A 25,682-nucleotide genomic window follows, 5' to 3' on the forward strand; every position below is an offset into this window, starting at 1 on the left:
AAATTATAATCCTCACCCAACAGAAAGGTGCCCTCCCGGAATTCCAATAAAATTGGGACTAGGCACCTCAAAAAGGTAAGGTGATCCGAGTTTGGAAAATAAACGTTAGCCAGGGTCACTGTGGTAGGTCTCATTTTCCACTTTAGGAGCAAGTATCGGCCCTGGGGATCCGCATACTCCTCCGAAAAGGTCCAGGGGACCGACTTCGCTATCAAAATACTGACACCCTTGGACTTCGACAGAGGTGAGGGTGCATGGTATGCACTAGGAAAGTCACAATTATGAAGCCTAGGAACTGCCTGCTGTTTGAAGTGGGTTTCCTGCAAGAACACCACCTGGGTACAGAGCTTTTTAATATCAGAGAGAAGTCTGGACCGCTTCTCTGGAGTGGCCAGGCCACGAACATTTAGGGAGGCGAATTTGAACCCGTACTCTGATTGACGGGGGTTAGAATTCACAGGGGGTGCCATGCTGCCTGCAAACACTCGGGACTATGACCAAAAAAAAAAAGTGGAAGGGGGGGGGGGAGGAGGCGGAGAAGGGTAGGAGAGAGGAAAGTGAGACCAACCTCCCTATGAAGAAAGGGGATGGAGTAAAGAGGGGGAAAAGTAGGAGAAATAAGCACCACAGGCTGAAAAAGAAAGAGAAGAGAAAAGATGTATAAGGTGCTCTAACGTCAGCTGTACAAAGCCTGGCGCAAGTAAGCACGGCCTATGTGCAGGGAAGACTGACTCTGTAAAGCAGTGGGAGACATGCTGTCGGGTGAGGACCAATGGTAAAAAGTCTACACTGGGACCTCAATTGTGGAGAGCAAGTGTCTCATGGAACTCCCTAAGAGCTAAGGGTATTGGCCCCATAGGATAACTGAGTGGCTATTAATCCGACTGGGGTATATCTCGTAAAGGCACCATAAACCTTGGTATGGACCCAATAAAACATAACACACTAAACTCTACCTGGTCTACAATACCTCAAAATATAATAATATAATAATATAATGTTCCATAACCTTCCGGGCGTCTGCATATAGAGGAACTGATCTTTATATTTCCCCCACTTCTCCTCTCCCTCCTGCAGGCTTTCAGCAGCTGCAGGAGCAAAATGGAGAGATCAGTTTCTCTGTATCAGTGTTTCTCAACATTTTACCAGTCAAGGCACAACATATTGCCTCTTCACTGCATGTCAAATGCCTCCGAAAAGCGATCTGAGCCTGCATCGCTTTTCAGAGGAATGGTATTTTCTTGTTGGTATTATAAACCCGCCCTAAAAAAATAAGTTTTGATCGTAAAGAAAAAGGGGCTCAGGATCAAAAATAATGTGTATTCATACACACGCATGTAAACGCACATGTACGCATACACATATAAATACACACACACATGCACACATATAAACATACACACATACACATACATATAAAACACACACGAGCACACACAAAAACATGCACACACACATAAACATACAGACATGCACACACACATATAAACATACAGACATGCACACACATAAATGCGCACACACATATAAACATACACACACATAAATGTGCACACACACACACACACATAAAACACACATGCTCACACACACATATAAACATATACACATGCACACACCCATATACACATGCAGACACACACATATAAACAAACATTTATATAGATCGCCTTTTTAAAAATCGGCAGCTGCAGCACTGTACCTTCACTCTCCATGCCAGGTACTGCACTGTAGGGAGAGGCAGAGAGCACAGCACCTACTGTGCTAGACACCTCTCCCTTGCTTTCACTTTCAGAGTAAACACAGCGTGACCGAGCTCCTGCACTGCCACTTTATGCATCAGCTGAGGATCGGGAGCTCCCATATGCACACACCGCTCGGGGAGGGTGGGGGAGCACACGGGCCCCCTGCAGCATGGGGCCCAGTCGCATTTGACACTTCTGCGACCCCTATCCTCAGAGACAAAGCTGCCTGATGTGGGCGGAGTCCTGGTTTAGGGGAACCAATCTGCTCATGTCTAGTAATAATCTTTTTATTTCTATTTTAGTAGATGGACGGGAGATGAGGAAAACCTCAGAGGATTGTCTCACTTTGTCTCCAGACTGTAAAGTAGAAGATGAGGACATCACACATTATAGTCCAGGAGAAAACCCGACTACCTCAAATGTCCATCCGGCACCACACAGTGTAGATGGACCATCGTATTCCTCTTATCCTGAGGAACCTCAGACTGTGAGGGACGGTGCCATCCTTCCAACAGATAAGAGGTTTTCCTGTACTGAGTGCGGGAAGTGTTTCAGTTCTAAATCCAAACTTAACAGTCATAAAAGATCTCACACAGGGGAGAAGCCGTATTCCTGTCCTGAGTGCGGGAAATGTTTTTCAGGCAAGTCCAGTCTTTACAGACATCAGAGATTTCACACGGGGGAGAAGTCACTTTCCTGTCCTGAGTGTGGGAAATGTTTTTCAGATAAGTCCAATCTTTCCAGCCATCAGAGATCTCACACAGGGGAGAAGCCACTTTCCTGTCCTGAGTGAGGGAATTGTTCCTCACTGAAGTCCTGTCTTCCTGTACATCAGGGATCCCACACAACCCTCGAGGTGTATTAGTGCCTTGAGTGCAGGAAATATCTTCTATATGAATGTTGCTGGACATCACAGCTCTCATGTGGGGAAGAAGCACACCCTGATATACACCTCAGATATACTCCATGGCTGATCTTCATCATGTAAGAAACAGTTCATAAGGAGATCAGAGATCACCAAAGACATGGATGAAGTGTTGTACCGTGTTGACCATTGATAGCAGTAGAAAAGTAAAAATGGAGTCATTACCTTTCATTGGCTGAGTACATTTTGTGGTCATTCACAAACACTTAGATGTCAGTAAAACACTATTTAAAAAAAAAATAGTTGAATGAATGTGACCGGCATTCGCCCAGCTGTGATGAATATTGTTCGTATGGACATAGACAAATAAACAAATGTTTCTTTAGAATAATAATAGGTAGGAATCAGCAACAAAGTTTATTCAAATCCTATAGAGGAAAATGTTTATTTCTCAGCAAAAGTGGGCTTACTCTTTAAAACACCCAAACATATATTTTCTGAAAGCAGAGACCCTGCAGAATAGAATGGTGGTAGTTCCAATGTTGAATGCCGCATGATGTTAGCTTAATGGTTTATTAAGGGTGAATTTCAGTAAAAAAAATAAACTTAATGTAATTTTAGAGCATACAAATGCAATATTTTACTAATTGTGTGTGCTGATGAAATGATGAAAAACGTTGGTACTCAAAAATGGGCCATAGGTGACTCTAACTCTTTTGCCATGTACAGACGGGCAGACTTTTCGGCAACAAAGGTCTGACAGTCTTTCCGATGGACTTTCGACGGACTTCCGATGGACTTTGGAATGAACAGACTTGCCTACACACGATCACACCAAAGTCCAACGGATTCGTACGTGATGACGTCCGACCGGACTAAAATAAGGAAGTTCATTGCCAGTAGCCAATTGCTGCCCTAGCGACGGTTTTCGTCCGTCGGACTAGCATACAGATGAGCGGATTTCTCGCTAGGAACTGGGTCTGGCGGAGTTCCGATGTAAAGTTTTGAAACATGTTCCAAATCTAAAGTCCATCAGATTTTCGACAGAAACAGTCCGCTGAAGGTCCGATGAAGCCCACACATGGTCGAATTGTCCGCCAGATTTGGTTCGTCGGACCAGTCCGGTCGAAAAGTCCGCTTGTGTGTACAGGGCATTTCTCTGCCATGGATATATACAGACCTACAGATTTGCTTCCAGCTGGCCTGGTTCATAAGAAGTACATCTATGGCATTCTCCCTTCTGCTATAAGCTCATGGTCTGCTGAGCTTCCTGCTATTTCACAGCCACTCTGCCTGTCTTCTAAGATGAATCCTCCAACCTCTCACCTCCTCCTTAAACATTGATCAACATGTGGCTCCCCGACTGCTGGCTTCTTCTCCTCTCCACTCCCAGATTCTACTGCTTCAGGGGAACCACAGGGAGATCAAAATGTCCCAATACATTCCACCCGTTGCTCAGACTCCCTCCCTTTTCTTTGAACCTCCTACCGATCCCCCCAGTGCCCTCACCCATCATTGCTGTTGACCATCTTCCCCTCCTCCCCAGCCTGCTGGCTGCAGCAGCTGATGGGAGAAGATCACTGCGGTGTTCAGGATGAAGATTTGGGGGGGTGGGTTGGTGTGACCCATCTAGCCAGGACAGAGGCTTTTGGAGGGGACTGAACGCAAGCCTCTTGCCCACCGGTTATGGGCCCTGGCATTTGGGGGAATGGTGCTCTCTGTGAGCTGTATGCCTGGGGACCCTGGGGTTGGTGTTACTTTGGATTCAGGTCCATGTCCCCCCAAGACACACAGACACTGGGAACCCTTTATATGCCATATTAGAAAAGTGACTGATTCATACCGTTGGGACTCATACTGTTAGATGCTAATGTCATCAATTCCAGCTACCTGTCTGTTGTCTGCTATAATGTGTTTATTGTAAATAAGTCTAGTGTGGCTCTAAGAGTCTTTTTACCCATTGTTGTTTGTGTTAATTAACTCTGTTACTGTGTGAAGCTCGGTGACCACAAGTCTGGCCAAAAGGGCATATCTCTAATGCCGCGTCCACACGCGGACTTTACAGCAGACTTTGTCCTGCGGACTTTTCGACGGACTTTACGACGGACTTTCCGAATGAACGGACTTGCCTACACACGATCAACCAAAGTCCGATGGATTCGTACGTGATGACATACGACCGGACTAAAACAAGGAAGTTCATAGCCAGTAGCCAATAGCTTCCCTAGCGTCGGTTTGTGTCCGTCGGACTAGCATACAGACGAGCTGACTTTTCGACCGGACTCGAGTCCATCGAAAAGATTTGAAACATGTTTCATTTCTCGGTCCGTCTAACTTTTGGGGAAAAAAAGTCCGCTGGAGCCCACACACGATCGAATTGTCCGACGGACTCTGGACTGCAGGACCAAGTATGCTGTAAAGTCCTGTCGTGTGTACGCGGCATTAGTCACCTAGGCTGTATAAAAGATTAGATAATTAGCTCATGTTAATTAGGTTAGGTTTTAGTCATCCTGCTGTATATATTTGTGTGAGTTCTCAAATAAAAGATTATTCCTGATGTACTCCAAGACTGGTGTTGTCTAGTTCTTGGGGGTTCCTATAGCCAGATCCATTGGACTCGTGTTCCAGGACTTAGGAAGCGATATACTGACGGAAGCACTCAAGCGGAGTGGGGAACGTTCCGTGACATTGCTGGCAAGCAATGGGATGCTTCCTGCAGTCCGGGACATCCAAACCTCCACCTGGATCCAAGATCAGGATAGCAGACTTCGGTCACCCCAGCGGAGATATGGACCTGGCATCAGAGTTCCCGGGGCTGCTGCTGATCGTCCTTTCAGCATACACCAGGACTGTGTCTGAGGATGAATACCTGGAGCTCAGGCAGCAGATTCGGGTGGAGCTCTGGACTGGAGCCCTCCAGCTCGCTGATATAAAACAGGGCAAGTGCTTTCCAACCCCAGAGCAACGGGCCAGTGACCAACGGGCATTGCGGATGGCATTCCTGGGAGAGCGTCCCCAGGAGCAATGGGTGACTGAGTTGGACAGGCTGATCCAGCAGGAGATAGAGCTGGACAATCATTATCGGGCTCTGCAATGGCACGCAGAGCAGGGATGTTTAGGGGAGACAACAGAATGCTCTCCGGAGGGATATGACTTTGTAGGCCCTGGATTGCTGTGGGAGAACCTTACAGATCGTTTTGTGTTTGGCGATGAAGGGGAACCTGCCCTTGAGGACCTGCGAGAATATAGAGTGGCTATGCTCGGTCTTGCAGGGGTCTCAGAGCTCAAACCTGATCCGGACCATTTGCTAAGGAAGAAACAGCATCTGGAAAGGGCATACAGGAAACTGCTAGAACACGTTCAGCAGCATGCCAGAGAATCGGCAGTGGAAAATCTGGAGATTGCCGCTGTCCCCAAACCTGAAGTGCTGACAACAGGGCAGAGCTCTGCTAACCTCTGCCCAGCACTGATAGCATCTTCTGGGTTCCATGGACAGGAGATGGTGAACCTCTATCCCCAGACATCAGTTGCAGAGACATAGGATTTGATAGACTTTTCTGCTAAGAACAACCTGATGAGCCTCCAGCAGAAGAGCTGCTATCAGGGCCAAAGTTCACTGTGCTCTGCCCAGCACCAACAGTGGCTTCGGCCTTCTTGAGAGAAGAGGTAGTCGGCCTTTCTCCCACAACACTGACAGTGACATGTGATTTTCTGCCAGCAGCATCTATGAAGTTACAACAAACTTCTCCAGCTGAAGATCTGGTAACTGAACAGAGGGTCCAAAACCTCTGTCCCACACTTTTAGCAATTCCAGAGACTGGGGATTTAATAGACGTTTCAGTAGAGGAGGAACCACCTAGCAAACCCCCAGCAGAAGTGCTGGCAACCGGACAGAGGGTCCCAGACCTCTGCCCCACACCTGCAGCAATTCTGGAGGCCCAGGGTGAGGAGGTGGCAGTCTATCGCGAGCTGCAGATCAGGATCCAAGGAGAGAATGCAGTCATCACCTCACAACTGCAGCTTGATTTGGTGTCGGTGGATGGGCCTGTGGTCTCCACTAACAGAAAACCAACAGAAGTGCTGGCAAACGGGCAGAGTGCTACCAACCTCTGCCCAGCAATCAGAAACAACTGCGGAGTTCCAGGGAGCTGGGGCAGTCGGCCTCTCCCCCCAACAGTTAGCTGGAGCAGATGATGTAGGGAGCTCCTACGCCCAGCTGAACTGCTGGCAACGGAACAGAGCACTGCTGGCCCCTGCCCTCCACTAACAAATGATGGATTTCCTGTAAAATTGGATGGGACTTCAGTCTCCACCTATCTACCCCATGCTAATAGCACTATCTAGTTTACATATTGATATCTGCACTGTTTAGCACTGAAAACAGGCATTGTAGGTATTTTTTTGCAGTGCCAGTAAATGTCATGATTTTTGTCAGTAAAAAAAATTGGTGGTGTCTGTAAATTTTGGGGTCCTGCCAGTAAATTTTACTTTGGGGGGGGGTGGCAATACTGGTATTAAGAGGCGGAGCTCTGAGTGTGTATGAAGAGGCAGAGCTCTGAGTGTGTATGAAGAGGCGGAGCTCTGAGTGTGTATGAAGAGGCGGAGCTCTGAGTGTGTGTGAAGAGGCGGAGCTCTGAGTGTGTATGAAGAGGCGGAGCTCTGAGTGTGTATGAAGAGGCCTTGAGTGTGTATGAAGAGGCCCTGAGTGTGTATGAAGAGGCGGAGCCCTGAGTGTGTATGAAGAGGCGGAGCCCTGAGTGTGTATGAAGAGGCGGAGCTCTGAGTGTGTATGAAGAGGCGGAGCTCTGATCGTGTATGAAGAGGCGGAGCTCTGATCGTGTATGGAGAGCTCCTGCTGGAACAGTGGTCGCAGGAGGAGGCGGAGCCTAGGAGGGAGACTGACAGAAAGTGCAGCAGACTTGCAGGAGTGAGCGAGGAGGATCCAGTTCCTTTGCCATCGGAGGTGAGGAGAGTGTGAAGGATGTTGGTGACTCTGGTAGATGAAAAGCTGGGAGTCATATTGCTCTGGTGAGTGGGGAAGCACTACTAAGGGGGCGCCCTCACCATCACGTGTGTAAGAGGTGGAAGAAGGCGTGGCTACACTACAGCTGGCACAGTTTGGAGCACCGAGAACTTTACACCTTATCAACTTTTCATTGATTGATTTTTTAGAACAAAATAAGTTCATTGAAGTAGATGCAAAGTGGACTTGCAGAGAACACTATAATGAGCACAAAATATTGTATGATTACATGAATTTGCACAGATTTTTAATTTATTTAATATAGCAGCAAATATTATGAGATTAATGAAGTAGGTGTAAAGTGGAAGCAGTGGATCTGCTTTGAACAGCATCTTGAGCACAAAGCACTTTATGTTGTATATGAATTTGCACATGGATCTGTTTACTTCATTTATTGATAAACACCATAAAATCAATGAAGTAGGTGTAAAGTGGAAGCAGTAGATCTGAAGAGACTATTATGTGAGACCCTAGCACTTTATATATGAATGTCTCCACATATTTTAGTGTATTTGTGATGATTTATGTGCACACACAATAGGACAGCGCTGTGACACATAATGCTCTTCTAGTTGATAAAGGGAATACTTACCTTTGTTACAGCAGCAGTCCGGTATAAGTTATTTTTGTAGGTATTTGAGTTGTTACACATAGCGCGGGTTTTATTCTATTTATATTGGTGACATAATTGCCCAAATCTGGGGATCAGGAGCCATTTCCACCCTTTACTCTCGGCTGGGGTTCTTTGTATCCATATAACAGATGTTCTACATGACTAAATCTGCAATCAATTTTACTGCAAAATCAAAGGGGCCAAAATGTCTCCCCCCCGAGCAGTAATATATTTCTATCCCCCTTGGTGGGAGTGGAGATGACCCCATCTATAAGGATATACAGTACATACACACACAGCACAAGGCCGTGTTCACACTACGAGATGGTATTCTGGACTGCAGTTCCTCTGAGCTCCACAAGGTGGTGATCTCACTTCTACCCAGACAGGAAGTCTCTATGGAAGACAGGCAGGGATGTCAGGTACATACAGGACGTTTGGGAGGAAGCAGAGGAGGTAATAATATCTTATTTTCTATTTACACCCAGTAACCCCCGTCATGTCCGTCCTCTTCCTCCATAGTCACTGTGATGTCTTTTATCTCCAGCAGATGATGATACACACATATATAGTGTGGAAATGTAGAATAACCCCGTATATTACAATGAGGGAATTTCTGGTCTGTACCACGAGGGGAGTTATTGATGTCAGTAAATGTCGGTTCCAGACATTGTATGTGGGGGGAATGAAATGATAATTAAAGGTTGGGATTAGGGAAGATTTCTGTAAGATTTTACACGGGAATGATCAGCGCTAGGGATGGGCCAAACGGACCCCTGTTCAGTTCGCACCAGAACTTTCATACACTGTGAAAGTTCGGACCTGAATAACAAACCTCATTAAAGTCAATGGGACCCGAACATCAAAAATCAAAAGTGCCCATTTTGAAGGCTTATATGCAAGTAATTGGGCATACAATGGTTATAGTTACTTCAGTTACTTCAGTTACTTATATAGTGCCGTCAATTTACGCAGTGCTTTACATATACATTGTACATTCACATCAGTCCCTACCCTCAAGGAGCTTACAATCTAAGGTCCCTAACTCACTCAATCTAGGGGTCCGAGTACTGCCCTGGGGGACATGTATCAATAAAAAAAGAGTTTGTGAAACACATCATTTTTAAATGAGCAGTAATTTTTTTTATTTTTAAAGTGAAAGCATAAAAATGAAATATTCCTTCCAATATAGTGCCTGGGGGGTCCCCTTAGTCTACCTGTAAATTGGCACATCTGTACCATGTCTAGAATCTGCTGCAGCAATAATTGCACTTATAAAGGCAAAAAAAAAAAAATTTCCTGCAAGCTGCCTTGATTTTGCTCAGCAACAGCTGGGGATCCAGTGTGTATGATGAGGCCACAATATAGTGCACTGGGAACAAGATTAGATATTTTTTGGATATATTCTGGTGTCACTTTGACTTTGGATAGAAGTAACGGGTGCAGAAAAATTAGTCTTTGGGTGTCGGTTGCGCCTTCCCACCATAACCCTATAGAGGTAATCTTGATGAAAGCAAGAATTTGCGTTTGGGTGTTAATTGTGCCCATGAAACCTATACTAAAAACATTCTTCCAGATGAAATGATTGAACACCCTCAAAGCTAAGCAGCCTCAAAGTCCTGCAGAGATTCCACATCCCAAAAAAGACTTAATCAGTGACATCGGCATCAGGGGCTTCATAGCTGGTAATCCAGGACTGATTCATTTTTATAAAAGTCAAACGGTCCACGGAGTCTGTGGACAGACGCGTTCTACCAACATCTGAATCCAGTAATGGCTGGGTATAGTCAAGGAGCAAGTGGTTGACGCTGTGGTCAAATAACTCGGCTGACTCCTCCATGGCTATGGCAGGAATAGATGTGGACAAGGAGGCAGGTTTATCCACTCTGGCAACTGCAGGGGACTGCACACTTGTCTCTGCTTGCGTGACTGAGTAGGATGAGGAAGGTTAATTAAGCCAGTCCACCACCTCCTCCGCCTGCTGTGGCTGGATAGCACGGGCAAACTCACTAAACAGAGGAAATGATGCCCTGCCTGGGGACTGACCACCACGTCCACCTTTGCCTGTGGACACATTTGTTGCTGGGCCCCAAGGGAATGTCTGCCTCTCCTTGTTGTCCCCCCAGACATTATTGGGAGGGAGGAGGAGGTGCTTATAAGCAAATGTAAAGAAGAAGTGGAAATCTGTACGTAGATGCACTTTAATCAATGTAAAGTGGTGTTTTGTGCACTTTAATTTGAGTACTCACACTACACAGACACACTCCACGGATACACTATAATATTAGAGCTGCATGATTCTGGCTAAAATGAGAATCACAATTTTTTGCTTAGAAGATAGATCACGATTCTCACGAGTTAACATCATCTTTCACATTAAAACAAAAAAAATTGGGTTAACTTTACTGTTTCATTTTTTTTCATTCATTGAAGTGTATTTTTTCCCCAAAAATTGCATTTGAAGACCACTGGGCAAATACAGTGTGACATAAAATATTGCAGCAATTGCCATTTTATTCCCTAGGGTCTCTGCTAAAATATATATAATGTTTGGGGGTTGCAAGTAATTTTCTAGCAAAAAATATAGATTTTTAACTTAGGAAACAAGTGTCAGAAAAAGATTTAGACTTTAAGTGGTTAAACTTCCTGCATTTACATGTTGTTAAAAACTTGGCAGACTGCCTGGATTATTTATTTACACAGAAGTTCTATCCCTTTGATCTAAGAAGGAAGCTTAATTACAATGTTTCAAGTTAAAGACTTGGTAGACTGCCCGGATGCTTTCTTTTGACAGCTGAGTTTAAAGAAGAACGATTAATTGTGCAGCTCTATATAATATACTGCAATATAATGCGCCAAGTGTACAGTGATGCACAGAACTTATATGGCTTTAAACTTGCAGTAACGCACACAAAACTATATGGCATTAAAATGGCAATAACGCACACATAACTATGGCGTTAAACTGGCAGTAATGCACACAGAAGTAAATGGTGTTACACTGGCAGTAACGCAATCAAATAGACAGTGTTCAACCGTCACTACACTGACGCTATCTGAACTGTCCCTACTCTAGCTATACACTAATGTAAAGATTACTGACACGGTCTCACTACACTACACTGAAACTATCTGAGCTGTCCCTACTCCACACTAATGAATGTATGAATGACACGGTCTCACTACACTACAGTGAAACTATCTAAACTGTCCCTACTCTAGCTGCACACTATGTAAAGCTGAATGATGGTCCTCCTCACTACACTCACACTATCCCTAGACTGACACTAAACTAATATTCTACACTGACAATTGAAGCAAAATAGCACACTAACTAACAGCACTGAACAGAGCCCTGTTCTATCTCTCTCTATGCCGAAATCACACTGAAAATGGCTGCCATTGAAAGAATACTTTTATACTGTGGGGCGGGAATGAGCCATGATTGGATAAAGTCATGATGACAGCATCCAATCATGACTCTGACAGTGCTCTGTGCCCTGATTGGCTGAAGCTTCTACTGCTTCAGCCAATCAGGGCTTGCAATGCACTGTTCAGCGCCGCAATGCATTGTGGTCAGTTCGGAGGGCCGAACAAACGGTCGAACGATATCACCTCAGAAGTGTTCTCTATATGGAACAGCACCCAACAAGGCTGCCCATTGTCTCCTCTTATGTTATACTTACTTTTGAACCATTTTTATGCATGGTTAGGTCAAATCGGGATATAAAAGGATATTCAGATGAAGGGGATGGTACACAAATTAGCGGCACATGTGGACGACTTGATTTTCTTTTTGACTTCCATCTGACTTATTTTACCTTTGGTTTTGGTAGAACTGCACAGATATGGTGCCCTCTCGAACTTTAAAGTGAATCACTCAAAATCAGAAGTGATGGGGAGCATAGACACAATAGCAAAACATCATATAGGCTCTCAATTTAATTTTAAATAGACGGATTCACATATTCATTACCTAAGTACGAATATTCTGAACAATCTGCGTAAAATTTTTGAATGGAATTTTTTCCCACTGATCCGCTTACATAAGAAATTTGAATTGTTTACCTGGTTTGGGGGGGGGACTAACGTTATTGCCCTGATTGATTTATTTGTTACAGTCACTACTAATTAAGCTACCCCAGGACTTCATAAAGAACTTGAGTGCAATGTTTTTGAAGTTCATATGGGAAGGAAAACCAGCGAGGGAGCATAGATCTATTTTGACGCTTCCAAAGCCAAAAGGTGGTATCGGTTTCCCAGACCCAATAAAATACCATGATGCAGTGCATTTATCTAGAATACTGGACTGGTGCACCCAACAAGAAAAAACAACAATGGGTACATTTAGAACAGGCGACTGTGGTTATACAATTAGCCGGACTCCCCTGGATTCCAGGGGAAGTCACTCCGATAGAGTCCAGTAAACACCCTTTGGCTGGAGCCACCGTTAAGGTGGCAAGATCAGTTTTTAAACATACTGACCTTTTACCTTTTTCGAGTCCCCTAATCCCAATTTTGGATAATCCATCTTTTCAATCTGGACTGAACGATCTGCAATTTGATATACTTATTTGGTGGTGCACCTCCCCATTTTTTTTGCATCTTTGTCAAGAAAATTGGCTCATAACACAAGCCATGAAATTGTTAGTCATTTTTGCCACAATTTGGACTTCCTCCACTGTGCTCAGCTGGGTGCATATTTCCGCACTACGCCGGAGACGTATTCTGAGATAAGAGACCTGACCAGGTTCAAACAGACCTGCCTTGCAGGGAGGCCAATGAGACATTCACTATCCCATCTGTACTCCTTGTTGATAATGGCCAATGCTCCACAGGATCTTCCTTTTAATTTTTTGGGAATGTCTGAAGTTGAATGACTTTTGGGATATGGTTGAAAAGATGGTTAAAGAGCTAACGGGTGTGTCTTGAGAGGAAGCTTGTAGCATATTTACTCCATGATACACCCTTATCTAATAAAAGTTATAAAAACTCACTGTTAAAACACCTTTTAACGGCTGCAAAAGCATGTATACCTGCACTTTGGAAGAGTCCAGTTGTGCCGACTAAATCTCAATGGATGGCTAGAATTACAGAAATCCAGGAAATGAAAGATCTCAAGATATCAATGAAAGAACAAGGTGAGAAATATTGGAGGACTTGGACTCCATATTGCTTGTATAAAGATCAGTTCCCTCTATAATTGGAGGGTCAATATTTAGGAGGGTAGGGTGATGCACAGGACCTGAGGGAGGGCTTTTTTTTTTTTTTGTGTGGTGGTAGGGTTCTTTTAAAGAGAGAAAGAGAAAAACGGAATTAGAAATGCGTACTCTTATTTTAGCAGGGTTTGAAAAATTAGGGTAAAGTAGTTGAGGAGAATAGTAGTTAGACATTATGCTATATAGTCGAGTTGCATAGGCTCTAATTCTTAATATTTAAGTAAGTGTAACTTAAATTTGCAATGTGTCTACATTTTGATTATTTTTGTAGATTAATTGGTAACTCTCTGGAGATGTAGTAATGATGTCATTCTATATATTTATACATAAATAAAGAATATAAAAAAAAAGTTTCACACATGTGGTACCCCCATATTTGGGAGGCATACAGGAATGTGTTTTGGGGTGTAATTCTAAGTATGCATGTGCAATGTGTCAGAAATAACTTGTTAAAATGGAAACTTAAAAAAAAATTAAAAATTACAGCGTCAAAAAAACCCACCATGCCTCTCACTAAATACCTTGGACTGTCTACTTTCCACAAAAGGGGTAATTTCAGGGAGTTTTTCTACTGTACTGGCATTTTAAGGCTTCCAAGAAATGAGATAGTCAGTATATATTGATTAATTTATTTATATATATATACAGTATATACCATAGTTTGTGGACTCTATAACTTTCCTACAAACTAAATAATATACACTGATTTGATTATTGGTTATTTTTACCAAGGAAATGTATCAGAATACAGTATGGCTTAAATTTATGAAGAAGATTTATTTGCAAAAAGCGTTGGAAGCTGAAAATTGGCCTGGCCAGGAAGGGGATAAAAGTGTCCGGTATTAAGGTGGTTAAATGTAGAGCAACCGTCCTATTACCCCCCCCACACACACACACACACACACACACATCCACATTTTATGATTGTGTGACCAATACCATTCAAATAATTCTTACTTTCATTTACCAAAGTTATTTGTCTACAAGGAGACCTGTATAGATCAAATGGCGGCACCAATGAGGATGGAGGAGGACCGAAGTCACATGACTGAGAAGATACTAAACTTCACCCTGGAGATCATCTACCTGCTGACTGGAGAGGTGAGGAGGATTCTGGGAGGTCACATGACATCACTCTTATCTCTATTAATAAAACACAGACCTGACCGGAGAGGTGAGGAGGATTCTGGGAGGTCACATGACATCACTCTTATCTCTATTAATAAAACACAGACCTGACCGGAGAGGTGAGGAGAATTCTGGAAGGTCACATGACATCACTCTTATCTCTATTAATAAAACACAGACCTGACCGGAGAGGTGAGGAGGATTCTGGGAGTTCACATGACATCACTCTTATTTCTATTATTAAAACACAGACCTGACCGGAGAGGTGAGGAGGATTCTGGGAGTTCACATGACATCACTCTTATTTCTATTATTAAAACACAGACCTGACCGGAGAGGTGAGGGGGTTTCTGGGAGGTCACATGACATCTCTCTTATCTCTATTAATAAAACACAGACCTGACCGGAGAGGTGAGGAGGATTCTGGGAGGTCACATGACATCACTCTTATCTCTATTAATAAAACACAGACCTGACCGGAGAGGTGAGGAGGATTTGGGGATTCTAACATAATATTCCTCTTGGTTCTCCAATACAGAGATTTCCTCCTCTGAAGTCAGGAGATCATATGACCATCACAGTGCCTTCATGTGACTCCCTAAAACCTGAGAGACACAACATGCAGAAGATTCTAGAAGTCACCAAGAAGATGATGGAGCTGCTGACAGGAGAGGTGAGCGGTGCTGGGAATTCTGGGACATTATCCAGTAACAGACAAGGGATGTATCTATAACAGGGGTAGGCAACCCCTGGCACAGGTGCCGCAAGCGGCATGCAAAGCCACTTTTGCCGGCACTCGACTCCCTCCCCATGACTTTGCTGTGAAATATTTTTTGGTAATTGTCTCCTGCTGCCATATCTTTAAACTTCCATATTTACTGCTAGCCCTATAACAAACACACTGCAATAGCAATATTACTGGTGATTGATTCTCAACTCCATGTGGCTTGAGTGATCAAGAGAGGTAATTAGCTTTACGACCCTAGCCTGTGTCTGTATCTGGTCATCTCCTCCCCATATTCAGGTGTCTCACATCAGACCCAATAATGACCAACTGAGAAATGCATCCCAGCTTAGTTTCCCTATAAATTTATGGCAGCTTATGGGGTGGCGCAGACAGGGGCAAGGCGCAGACATCATGGCTCTGTCACGAGTGATGCGCGGTTTCACCGACGAAGTTTAACGAAAGCAGGATAACTAAAGCTGCATGAACAACAAGAACTCTGCTCCACTCTGCAAGACGATAAGCAAACCAGCTTTGACATTTATTTTATATTAGGTTCGTTTCCCACTCTCTATCCACTAACATGCTCCTTATTCTCTTCCTTCTCACATTGGTGTCTTCTATCCTCAAATTATCTTTCCTCTACCCCTCCTCTCTTCCCTGCAGCACGCACATATCACCCTCATTCCTACCCTCTCCCTACTATGGCACCCATCATCTCCTGCATTTGCTGCACCCACATGCTGACATAAACACCAGGGCCACTAGACACGTGCGCTCATGCACATCCCACCTTGCCTTCCTCGCCCTCCTCCTTCTAGTCTCAGGTGACATTTCTCCTAATTGTGGTCCGCCATTTTCCAAATGCAAGCCACATATCCAATACCCCTCCCCCTCTGGCAACCACTGCAATCCACTCAGTTTAATATCTATCCCCCTGCTTCCTCAAAGCAGCCCACCAATCTCATGCGCCCTTTGGAACGCCCGCTCCATCTGTAACAAGCTAACATCTGTACATGACCTCTTCATCTCTCATGGCTTTAACATACTCGCCATAACAGAAACCTGGCTTCAAAATTTTGACTCAGCTTCTCCTGCTGCCCTCTCCCATGGTGGCCTCCATTGGACTCACTCCCCCAGACCCAACAGACAGAAAGGAGGTGGAGTTAGATTTGGATTCCTTCTATCCCCACAAAGCACCTTCCAAGTCCTTCCTGTTCCTCCCTCTCTATCCCTCTCTTCTTTCGAGATGCACTGTATTCGTCTGTTTTCTCCCATTTCTCTGAGGATTGCAGCAATTTATAGGCCTCCAGGGCCGGTATCGCGCTTTCTTGATGACTTTGCTGCCTGGCTACCCTACTTTCTCTCCTCTGAAATACCCACCATTATTCTTGGTGACTTCAACATTCCTGTCAATGTTAACAGCCCAACTACAGCTAAACTTCTCGATTTAACCTCATCTTTTGACCTAACCCAATGGACACATACTTCCACTCACTCCAATGGTAATACCCTTGACCTTGTATTCTCCAATCTCTGCAACCCTGGCAACCTCACCAACACCCCCTTTCCTCTCCCTGATCACAACCTCATTACTTTCACTGTATCCTTGCCTTCAACCACCCATCCCTCCAAGCAGCAAACAATTACTTGTAGAAACCTTCGCCACTTTAACCCTTCTCTTCTCTATTCTGCTACTGACCACCTATATGACATAATCTCTCCCCTGTCCTGTCCTGACCACCTCTGTCTACAACAGTTCACTCTCATCATCACTAGATGCACTTGCTCCTCTAACCACACGCAGAATCAGGCCCCGACCGTTACAACCCTGGCAAACTGACAACACTAGAAATCTCAAGAGACATTGCCGTGCTCTTGAACGACTGTGGCGTAAAACCAAATGCCTGCAAGACTTCACCCTATATAAATCTGCCCTTCTAAAATACAATTCATGCCTCCATGCTGCCAAACAAGCCTACTTTGTCTCTTATTAATTCCTTGTCATCCAGTCCCCGTCGGCTCTTCTCAACCTCTAACTCTCTGCTTCGTCCCCGACCCCTCTACCCACTAACTCGCTCACTGCCCAAGAGATTGCCAATCACTTCAAAGACAATATCGATGCAATTCGTGAGGACATCTCCACTGTGCGTACGTCTTCCCCACCCATCATACCTTGCCCAGCAGCACATTCAACACTCTCCTCTTTTGAATTGGCTACTACTGAAGAGGTTACAAAACTTTTCTCAGATGCCCACCTAACCAGTTGTCCTTTGGATCCTGTTCCCTCACAACTACTACGGTCATCCTCTTCTTCTATCCTATGCTCCCTCACCCACATCTTCAATCTCTCCCTCTCTAGTGGCATCTTCCCCTCCCCTCTAAAACGTGCGCAGATCACTCCCATTCTTAAAAAACCCTCACTGGACCCTACCGACCTGAACAACTTAAGACCCATCTCATTGCTCCCATTCACCTCTAAACCTCTAGAACGCTTAGTCTACAACCGTCTTAGCTCCTACCTCAATGACAATAACCTTCTTGACCCCTTACAGTCTGGCTTTCGCTCGCAGCACTCCACGGAAACTGCCTTACTAAAACTCACTAACGATTTACTAACTGCTAAAACCAACAGCCAATACTTCATACACCTACTACTTGACCACTCTATGACCTTTGATACTGTTGGCCACCCGCTCCTTCTCAATAAGCTACATTCCCTTGGCCTCCGAGATTCTGCTCTATCCTGGTTCTTTGCCTATTTATCACAGCGCTCCTTCAGTGTCACCTACAACTCTGTCTCCGCCTCTCCGTTGCCCCTTTCTGTGGGGGTCCCCCAAGGCTTGGTTCTTGGACCCCTTCTCTTCTCTATCTCCACCTCCTCCCTCGGTCACTTAATAACTGCCAACGGCTTCCAATACCACTTATACGCCGATGACACCCAAATCTATCTGTCTACTCCTCACCTCACTCCTTCAGTCTCCTCTCGCATTACTAACTGACATATCAGCATGGATGTCGCATCACTTCCTTAAACTAAATCTCTCTAAAACTGAGCTATTAATATTCCCCCCCGCCCGTGCCCCCCTCCATGACTTTTCCATCAAAATCAACAATGCAACCATCAGTCCCTCCCCTCATGCCAGGGTACTAGGTGTAATCCTAGACTCTGACTTGTCATTTCAGCCTCAAATCCAATCGTTGTCAAAAGTTTGTAGAATTCACCTCCGTAACATCTGTAAAATTCGCCCTTTTTTAACAAATGAAACCACCAAGCTCCTCATTCACTCCCTCGTTATCTCTCGCCTTGAGTATTGCAACTCCCTTCTCATTGGCCTGCCTCTCCATAGGCCCATCCCCTCTTCAGTCTATCATGAATGCTGCTGCCAGACTTATCCACCTTACCAACCGCTCAGTGTCTGCCAACCCTCTCCTCCAATCCCTACACTGGCTCCCAATCACCCAGCAAATTAAATTCAAATTACTAACCACAACATACAAAGCCATTCACAACTCTGCCCCGAGCTACATCACCAACCTTGTCTCCAAATATCATCCAAATCGACCTCTCCTCTCAAGACCTCCTCCTCTCAAGACCTCCTGCTTTCAAGCTCTCTCATCTCCTCCTCCCATGCTCATCTCCAGGATTTCTCCAGATCCTCTCCCATCCTCTGGAACTCGCTACCTCCATCTATCCGGCTATCTCCTACTCTTGCTACCTTCAGGCGATCCCTGAAAACCCATCTCTTCAGGAAAGCCTATCACGTCTCCAACTAATCTCCTACCACTTCCACCAGCTCATTCCCCACAGTTAAAACCTTTTGTACCACCTGCCCCACCCTATTAGATTGTAAGCTCTTCTGAGCAGGGCCCTCTTAATCCTCTTGTATTGTATTATAACTGTATTGTCTCCCTTTTATATTGTAAAGCGCTGCGTAAACTGTTGGCGCTATATAAATCCTATATAATAATAATAATCAGCAGAGCAGTGCAGAGAAGTGTCAGTGAGACACTAATGCATTCCCATTTCACAATTCTCCACGTTGCACCTGCACTGAGGGGGGAGGCACTGCGCCCCCACACATTGTAAAAGATGGGAAACATTGTTTGGTTCTCTAACTTTGCTGTAGCTGCGATCGTCAGCTTTTTTTATGAGGAAGAGATTGGGTGCAGTTCTGCTAGGGGGGCGTTCCCTGTTTCCAGGAGGACTATCATTGGCCACTGCTAAAGCCAATCACAGTCCTGCTAGCCCCGCCCACCATCTGGAGGAAGAGGACTTGCTTGGTTGTCACTACGAATCCCAGGCTGGGTTCACACCTAACTCGGCCGCGGATCGCACAGGAATGCTGTGCGTCCCTTTCCTCCATTTCAGGGATGAATCTTTGCCTGAATTTGGCTATGAAATGGAGTCAAAGACACACAGCGTTTCTGTGCAAGTCGCCTCAGAGATATGTGAACTGGCTCCATAGAGCCGGTCACATTCTCCTGTCATGCGAATTGGATGCGGGGAAAACCCACATCCAATTCGCATAGGTGTGAACCAAGCCTCAGAAAGAAGGGATTTCACTGATTGACAAAACCATAATCAGGTGACAGTTTGTGGAATTACTGTTGAGCTTCTGGGAACTTTGTTGAAATTATTCCTAAACCTTTGTGTCACTTACTACTACTACGCCACACTTTTACTCAGCTGCGGGGGCCCAACTTATGATCCTGCACACAGGCCCACTGCTTTCAGAAAATGCCCTGACCTGAGCTCATCATTGCGCATCCATTCCAGATGCTTGCACTGTATGTGATACCCCATACAAGCACATGGGCTGGAGGCGAGAGGTGGATAAGCAGGATGAGTGTGCCAGGACAGGTAGATGTGTCTCATCTCTGCTTCCTTTCACCACTCTGCATATCATAGATGAGAAGAGGGTACAGCGGTGGAGCAGATGAGCAGGAGGGTACAGCGGTGGGAAAATGATCAGGAGGGGTTCAGAGGTGGGACAGAAGAGCAGGAGGGTACAGCGGTGGGGCCGATGTGAAGGGAGGTACAGTGGTGGAAGAGATGAGAAGGGGGTTCAGCAGTGGGACAGAAGTGCAGGGGATTACAGTGGTGGGGCAGATGAGCAGGGGGGGTTCAGTGTTAGGCCGGATGAGAAGGGGATTACAGTGGTGGGACAGATGAGCAGGGGGGTAAAGCAGGGGGGCAGATGTAAAAGGAGGTGTATTGGTGGGACAGATGAGCAGGGGGTTACAGTGGTGGGGCAGGAGAGCAGGGGAACAGAGTCGGGGCAGAAGAGCAGGGGGCTAATGAGATGAAACAGATGTGCAGGAGGTACATTGGTGGGGCAGATGAGAAAGTGGGTTACAGTGGTGGGGCAGATGAGCAGATGGTTTAAATGTTAAGACAGATGAGAAGGTGATTCAGTAGTGAGACAGAAGAGCATGGGGATACGGTAGTGGAGCAGATGTGCAGGGAGGTACAGTGGTGGGGCAGATGAGAAAAGGGGTACATTGATGGGGCAGATGAGCAGTAGGGTTACAGTGGTGGGACAGAAGAGCAAGGGGGTACAGTGGTGGGGCAGATGTGCAGGAGGTACAGTAGTAGGAGAGATGAGAAGGGGATTCAACAGTGGGACAGAAAAGTAGTTGGGATAGATAAGCAGGGGCGGTTCAGTGTTGGGCCAGATGAGAATGGGTTTACAGTGGTGGGGCAGATGAGAAATGGGGTACAGTGGTGGTGTAGAGGAGCAGATAAGTTTAGTGTTAGGACAGATGAGAATATGGTTCAGCGGTGAGACAGAAGAGCATGGGGGTACGGTGGTGGAGCAGATGTGGTGGGGCAGATGTGGTGGGGCAGATGTGGTGGGGCAGATGAGAAAAGGGGAACATTGATGGGGCGGATGAGCAGGGGGTTACAGTGGTGGGACAGAAGAGCAGGGGGTACAAAGGTGGGGCAGATGTGCAGGGGCTTACAGTGGTGGGGCAGATGTGCAGGGGGGTACAGTGGTGGGACAGATGAGAAAGGGGGTATATTGGTGGGGCAGATGTGCAGAGGGTTACAGTGGTGGGGCAGATGTGCAAAGAGTTACAGTGGTGGGGCAGATGTGCAGAGGGTTACAGTGGTGGGGCATATGTGCAGAGGGTTACAATGGTGGGGCAGATGTGCAGAGGGTTACAGTGGTGGGGCAGATGTGCAGGGTGGTACAGTGGTGGGGCAGATGTGCAGAGGATTACAGTGGTGGGGCAGTTGTGCAGGGGGTTACAGTGGTGGGGCAGATGTGCAGGGGGGGACAGTGATCTGAGTTGTGAAGTTGCAGGAATTGAGGCTAATCTGAGGCGTGAGGGTGCAGGATGTTAATTTCTCACTACTCAAGTAGTTTACAGCATTTACTTTATAATTTATAAAAAATCCTTTTTGTGATTGAGAGTGTGAAGTTGACATTTTTTTGTTAAAAAATCGGCACGCTCAATTTCTTTGAAAACCTTTTTTGACACACTGTGCTCAAAAGGTTGCCTACCCCTGGTCTAGAACATGGACTTGTAGAGGCGGTGAGTGTGTTTTTTTTTTTTTTTTTTTTTACCCAATGTGATATTACAAGATTAACCCTTTTTTACAAGTGATCTTTTGTATAATTTTATTGGTTCAGGGTGAAGATCTGATAGATATAAAAGTTGAGATTAAAGCAGAAAAAGAAGAGAGATATGTGAGGGATGATCAGCAGTCTATGGAGGAGGATGGAATAACGAGGACATTTATAGAGGAGGACACTCCTACAGAGATCAGTACAGGTGGGTCATTAACACTACATACATTCCTCCACCCATACTGCTCACTGATTGGTCCAGAATAGGGCGGGGACTGGGTGATATCAGCCTGTAATCCCCTGGTCACTTTCCTGAGCTGTGTTCCCCGTCCTGTATTCCTGTATTTCTCTCGGATAATCTTCCTTCTCTGTGCTGCAGACACAATTTATGTATCTAGACTGGATTTATGGAGATTCTGGGGTTCAGCTGGCAGCAAAATGTTCATTTTCAGCATAGGCATTGACCTGGGACATGTTTTTGGGTCTTCTGCCCCATACCCGGGTCTAGAAAGATCTCTGACAGAACAATTCTCCCAGGATTACTTGCTCTGTTCTTTGCTGGCTGTGCCGGGTGGATGGATATGTCTGTATAGTCTCAGACCCAAGTCACTGAGTGCAGTCTCAGGGGATGGGAGGCAGCGGTGTGGGACCTCTGCCACTTGTCTCATATAAACATTTAAGCTTCCACTGATTACCAATATTATGAGTCCTGACCTCTGCACTATATACTCTATGTTGTAAATTACATCACTCTGATAATATATAGTCCTAACTCTTGTATCTTCTTTAATACACTACATTGGACTTACTTATTTTGCACCTATCTTCTTCCAGCTGGACATTTTATATCTGATGATTTGATTGGAGCACAGACTTTTACATGATGATAATAATGTGATAACATCCTCAAACTTTGGAACCTTAAACAGAAAGTGATAATGAGGGAGGAGTCAATAACCCAATGATGGTGGTCTGAAAGTGTTACTAATCCTAAAAATTTTTTTTTACCTTAATGATTTGTTTGCATTAAGGTAAAAAACGTTTCCAGTGTCCCTGTGCCCCCCCCCCCCCTCTTCCCTGTATGAAGGGGAAGAGAGGGGAGAATAGATCAGCGCTGTGCAGGGCTGCATCTTTTCTCCCCTTACTTCCTCTTCACACAGCATTCGAGCAGAAGCAGGAGCCATTGGCTCTTGCTGCTATCAATCAGATGGAGTGAAGAGGAAGTGGGGGGGTGGGCCTAAGTCCTGTTGTGTAAGTCTATGGCGCACGGCTCTATAGACACACAGCTCAGGCCTGCGGGGACCACGCTCTCCCCATAGCCAGCAGCTGGCTATGGTGCTCCATCTAAAGAAGAGGAGGAGCCAAGATCGCCGCCGGGGACACGATAAGAGGAGCAATACCACTGCACTGAGCAGGTAAGTATAACATGTTTGTTTTTTTAATTAAAAAAAAAAAGGTTTTGACTTTAGTGACACTTTAAGGATCAGTCCAGTCTTCATCTTGGTTGTTCTCCCCCCATCCTCACTCTCTGACCTCTGGTGGGACTCAGCCCCGCTGTTATTCATGACTAAATCATGGACTAAATAAGGAAGTGCAGGACTTCTTGTGTTGGGAAGATGGCAATGAGTGATAGAGGGGGTGGGGACACTCGTCCTATAATCCCCTCATCACTGTCACTCCTATAAAAGACAGTTCTCGTTGTTTCCTCACTCTCTGACTAAGGTCCATGAATAAAGAAATGAACTGGTAGGAGATCAGAGGACCCATTTACTAGTTACCTTGAGGGGGGAATTGTAAGATCCTCAGAGACAAAGCTGCCTGATGTGGGCGGAGTCCTGGTTTAGGGGAACCAATCTGCTCATGTCTAGTAATAATCTTTTTATTTTTATTTTAGTACATGGACAGGAGATGAGGAAAACCTCAGAGGATTGTCTCACTTTGTCTCCAGACTGTAAAGTAGAAGATGAGGACATCACACAGTATAGTCCAGGAGAAAACCCGACTACCTCAAATGTCCATCCGGCACCACACAGTGTAGATGGACCATCGTATTCCTCTTATCCTGAGGAACCTCAGACTGTGAGGGACGGTGCTATCCTTCCAGATAAGATGTTTTCCTGTACTGAGTGCGGGAAGTGTTTTCAGTCTAAATCCAATCTTAATGCGCATAAAAGATCTCACATAGGAGAGAAACCATATTCCTGTCCTGAGTGTGGGAAATGTTTTTCAATGAAGTCCCATCTTTCCAGACATCAGAGATCTCACACGGTGGTAAATCTGTATTCCTGTGCTGTGTGCGGGAAATGTTTCCGTTTTCTATCAAAGCTTAATGTGCATAAAAGATCTCACACAGGAGAAAAGCCATATTCCTGTCCTGAGTGCGGTAAATGTTTTTCATACAAGTCCAGTCTTTACAAACATCAGAGATCTCACAAAGGGGAAAAACCATATTCCTGTCCTGAGTGCGAGAAATGTTTTTCAGCAAAGTCTCATCTTTACAGACATCAGCGATTTCACACGGGGGAGAAGCCGTATTCCTGTCCTGAGTGCGGGAAATGTTTTTCAGACAAGTCTCATCTTTCAGTACATCAGAGATCTCACACTGGTGAAAAGCTGTATTCCTGTCCTGTGTGCGAGAAATGTTTCCCTTCTAAATACAAACTTGGTGTGCATAAACGATGTCACACAGGGGAAAAACCATATTCCTGTCCTGAGTGCGGGAAATGTTTTTCAGTGAAGTTCAATCTTTACACACATCAGAGATCTCACACAGGAGAAAAACCATATTCCTGTCCTGAGTGCGGGAAATGTTTTTCAGTGAAGTCCAATCTTTACAAACATCAGAGATCTCACACAGGAGAAAAACCATATTCCTGTCCTGAGTGCGGGAAAAGTTTTTCAGTGAAGTCCAATCTTTACAAACATCAGAGATCTCACACAGGGGAGAAGCCGTATTGCTGTCCTGAGTGTGGGAAATGTTTTGCTCAAAAATCAGACCTTGTCACACATCAGAGATCTCACACGGGGGAGAAGCCGTATTCCTGTCCTGAGTGCGGGAAATGTTTTTCACACAAGTCTCATCTTAACACACATCAGAGATCTCACACGGGGGAGAAGCCGTATTCCTGTCCTGAGTGCAGGAAATGTTTTTCACACAAGTCTCATCTTAACACACATCAGAGATCTCACACGGGGGAAAAGCCATATTCCTGTCCTAAGTGTGGTAAATGTTTTTCACACAAGTCTCATCTTAACAGACATCAGAGATCTCACACGAGGGAGAAGCCATATTCCTGTCCTGAGTCTGGGAAATGTTTTTCACAGAAGTTCAATCTTTACACACATCAGAGATCTCACACGAGGGAGAAGCCACTTTCCTGTCCTGAGTGAGGGAATTGTTCCTCACTGAAGTCCTGTCTTCCTGTACATCAGGGATCCCACACAACCCCCGAGGTGTATTAGTGCCTGAGTTCAGGAAATGTCTTCTATATGAATGTTGCTGGACATCACAGCTCTCATTTGGGGAACCCTATATATTCCATGGCTGATCTTCATGTAAGAAACAGTTCATAAGGAGATCAGAGATCACCAAAGACATGGATGAAGTGTTGTACCGTGTTGGCCATTGATAGCAGTAGAAAAATAAAAATGGAGTCATTACCTTTCATTGGCTGAGTACATTTTGTGGTGTTAGCTTCTGTAACAATTTAAAGGTCCTTTTTTAAAAACATTTTTGGACAAATGTTACACGGATTACTCTGGCCATTGTGAATTTTTTATATTCAGT

The 25,682-nt window shown here is 45.1% G+C and overlaps 2 protein-coding genes across 2 annotated transcripts in view; one reads left to right on the forward strand and one right to left on the reverse strand.

Annotated features, from left to right (window-relative positions):
- The window catches only part of LOC141121727 (uncharacterized), a 178,289-nt gene extending 152,734 nt beyond the window's left edge, over positions 1 to 25,555 (forward strand). The window contains exons 23-27 of the mRNA XM_073611438.1: positions 8,622 to 8,702; positions 14,438 to 14,566; positions 15,132 to 15,266; positions 21,959 to 22,100; positions 23,790 to 25,555. Coding sequence (XP_073467539.1) covers positions 8,622 to 8,702; positions 14,438 to 14,566; positions 15,132 to 15,266; positions 21,959 to 22,100; positions 23,790 to 25,285 — 1,983 coding nt within the window. The 3' untranslated portion in view covers positions 25,286 to 25,555. The remainder of the gene's footprint in view (positions 1 to 8,621; positions 8,703 to 14,437; positions 14,567 to 15,131; positions 15,267 to 21,958; positions 22,101 to 23,789) is intronic.
- LOC141121652 (uncharacterized) overlaps positions 1 to 25,682 on the reverse strand; it is a 447,439-nt gene that overhangs the window by 28,976 nt on the left and 392,781 nt on the right. The window lies entirely within an intron of this gene.

The sequence above is a fragment of the Aquarana catesbeiana genome, unplaced genomic scaffold, assembly GCF_042186555.1.
Source record: "Aquarana catesbeiana isolate 2022-GZ unplaced genomic scaffold, ASM4218655v1 unanchor228, whole genome shotgun sequence".
NCBI lineage: Eukaryota > Metazoa > Chordata > Amphibia > Anura > Ranidae > Aquarana > Aquarana catesbeiana.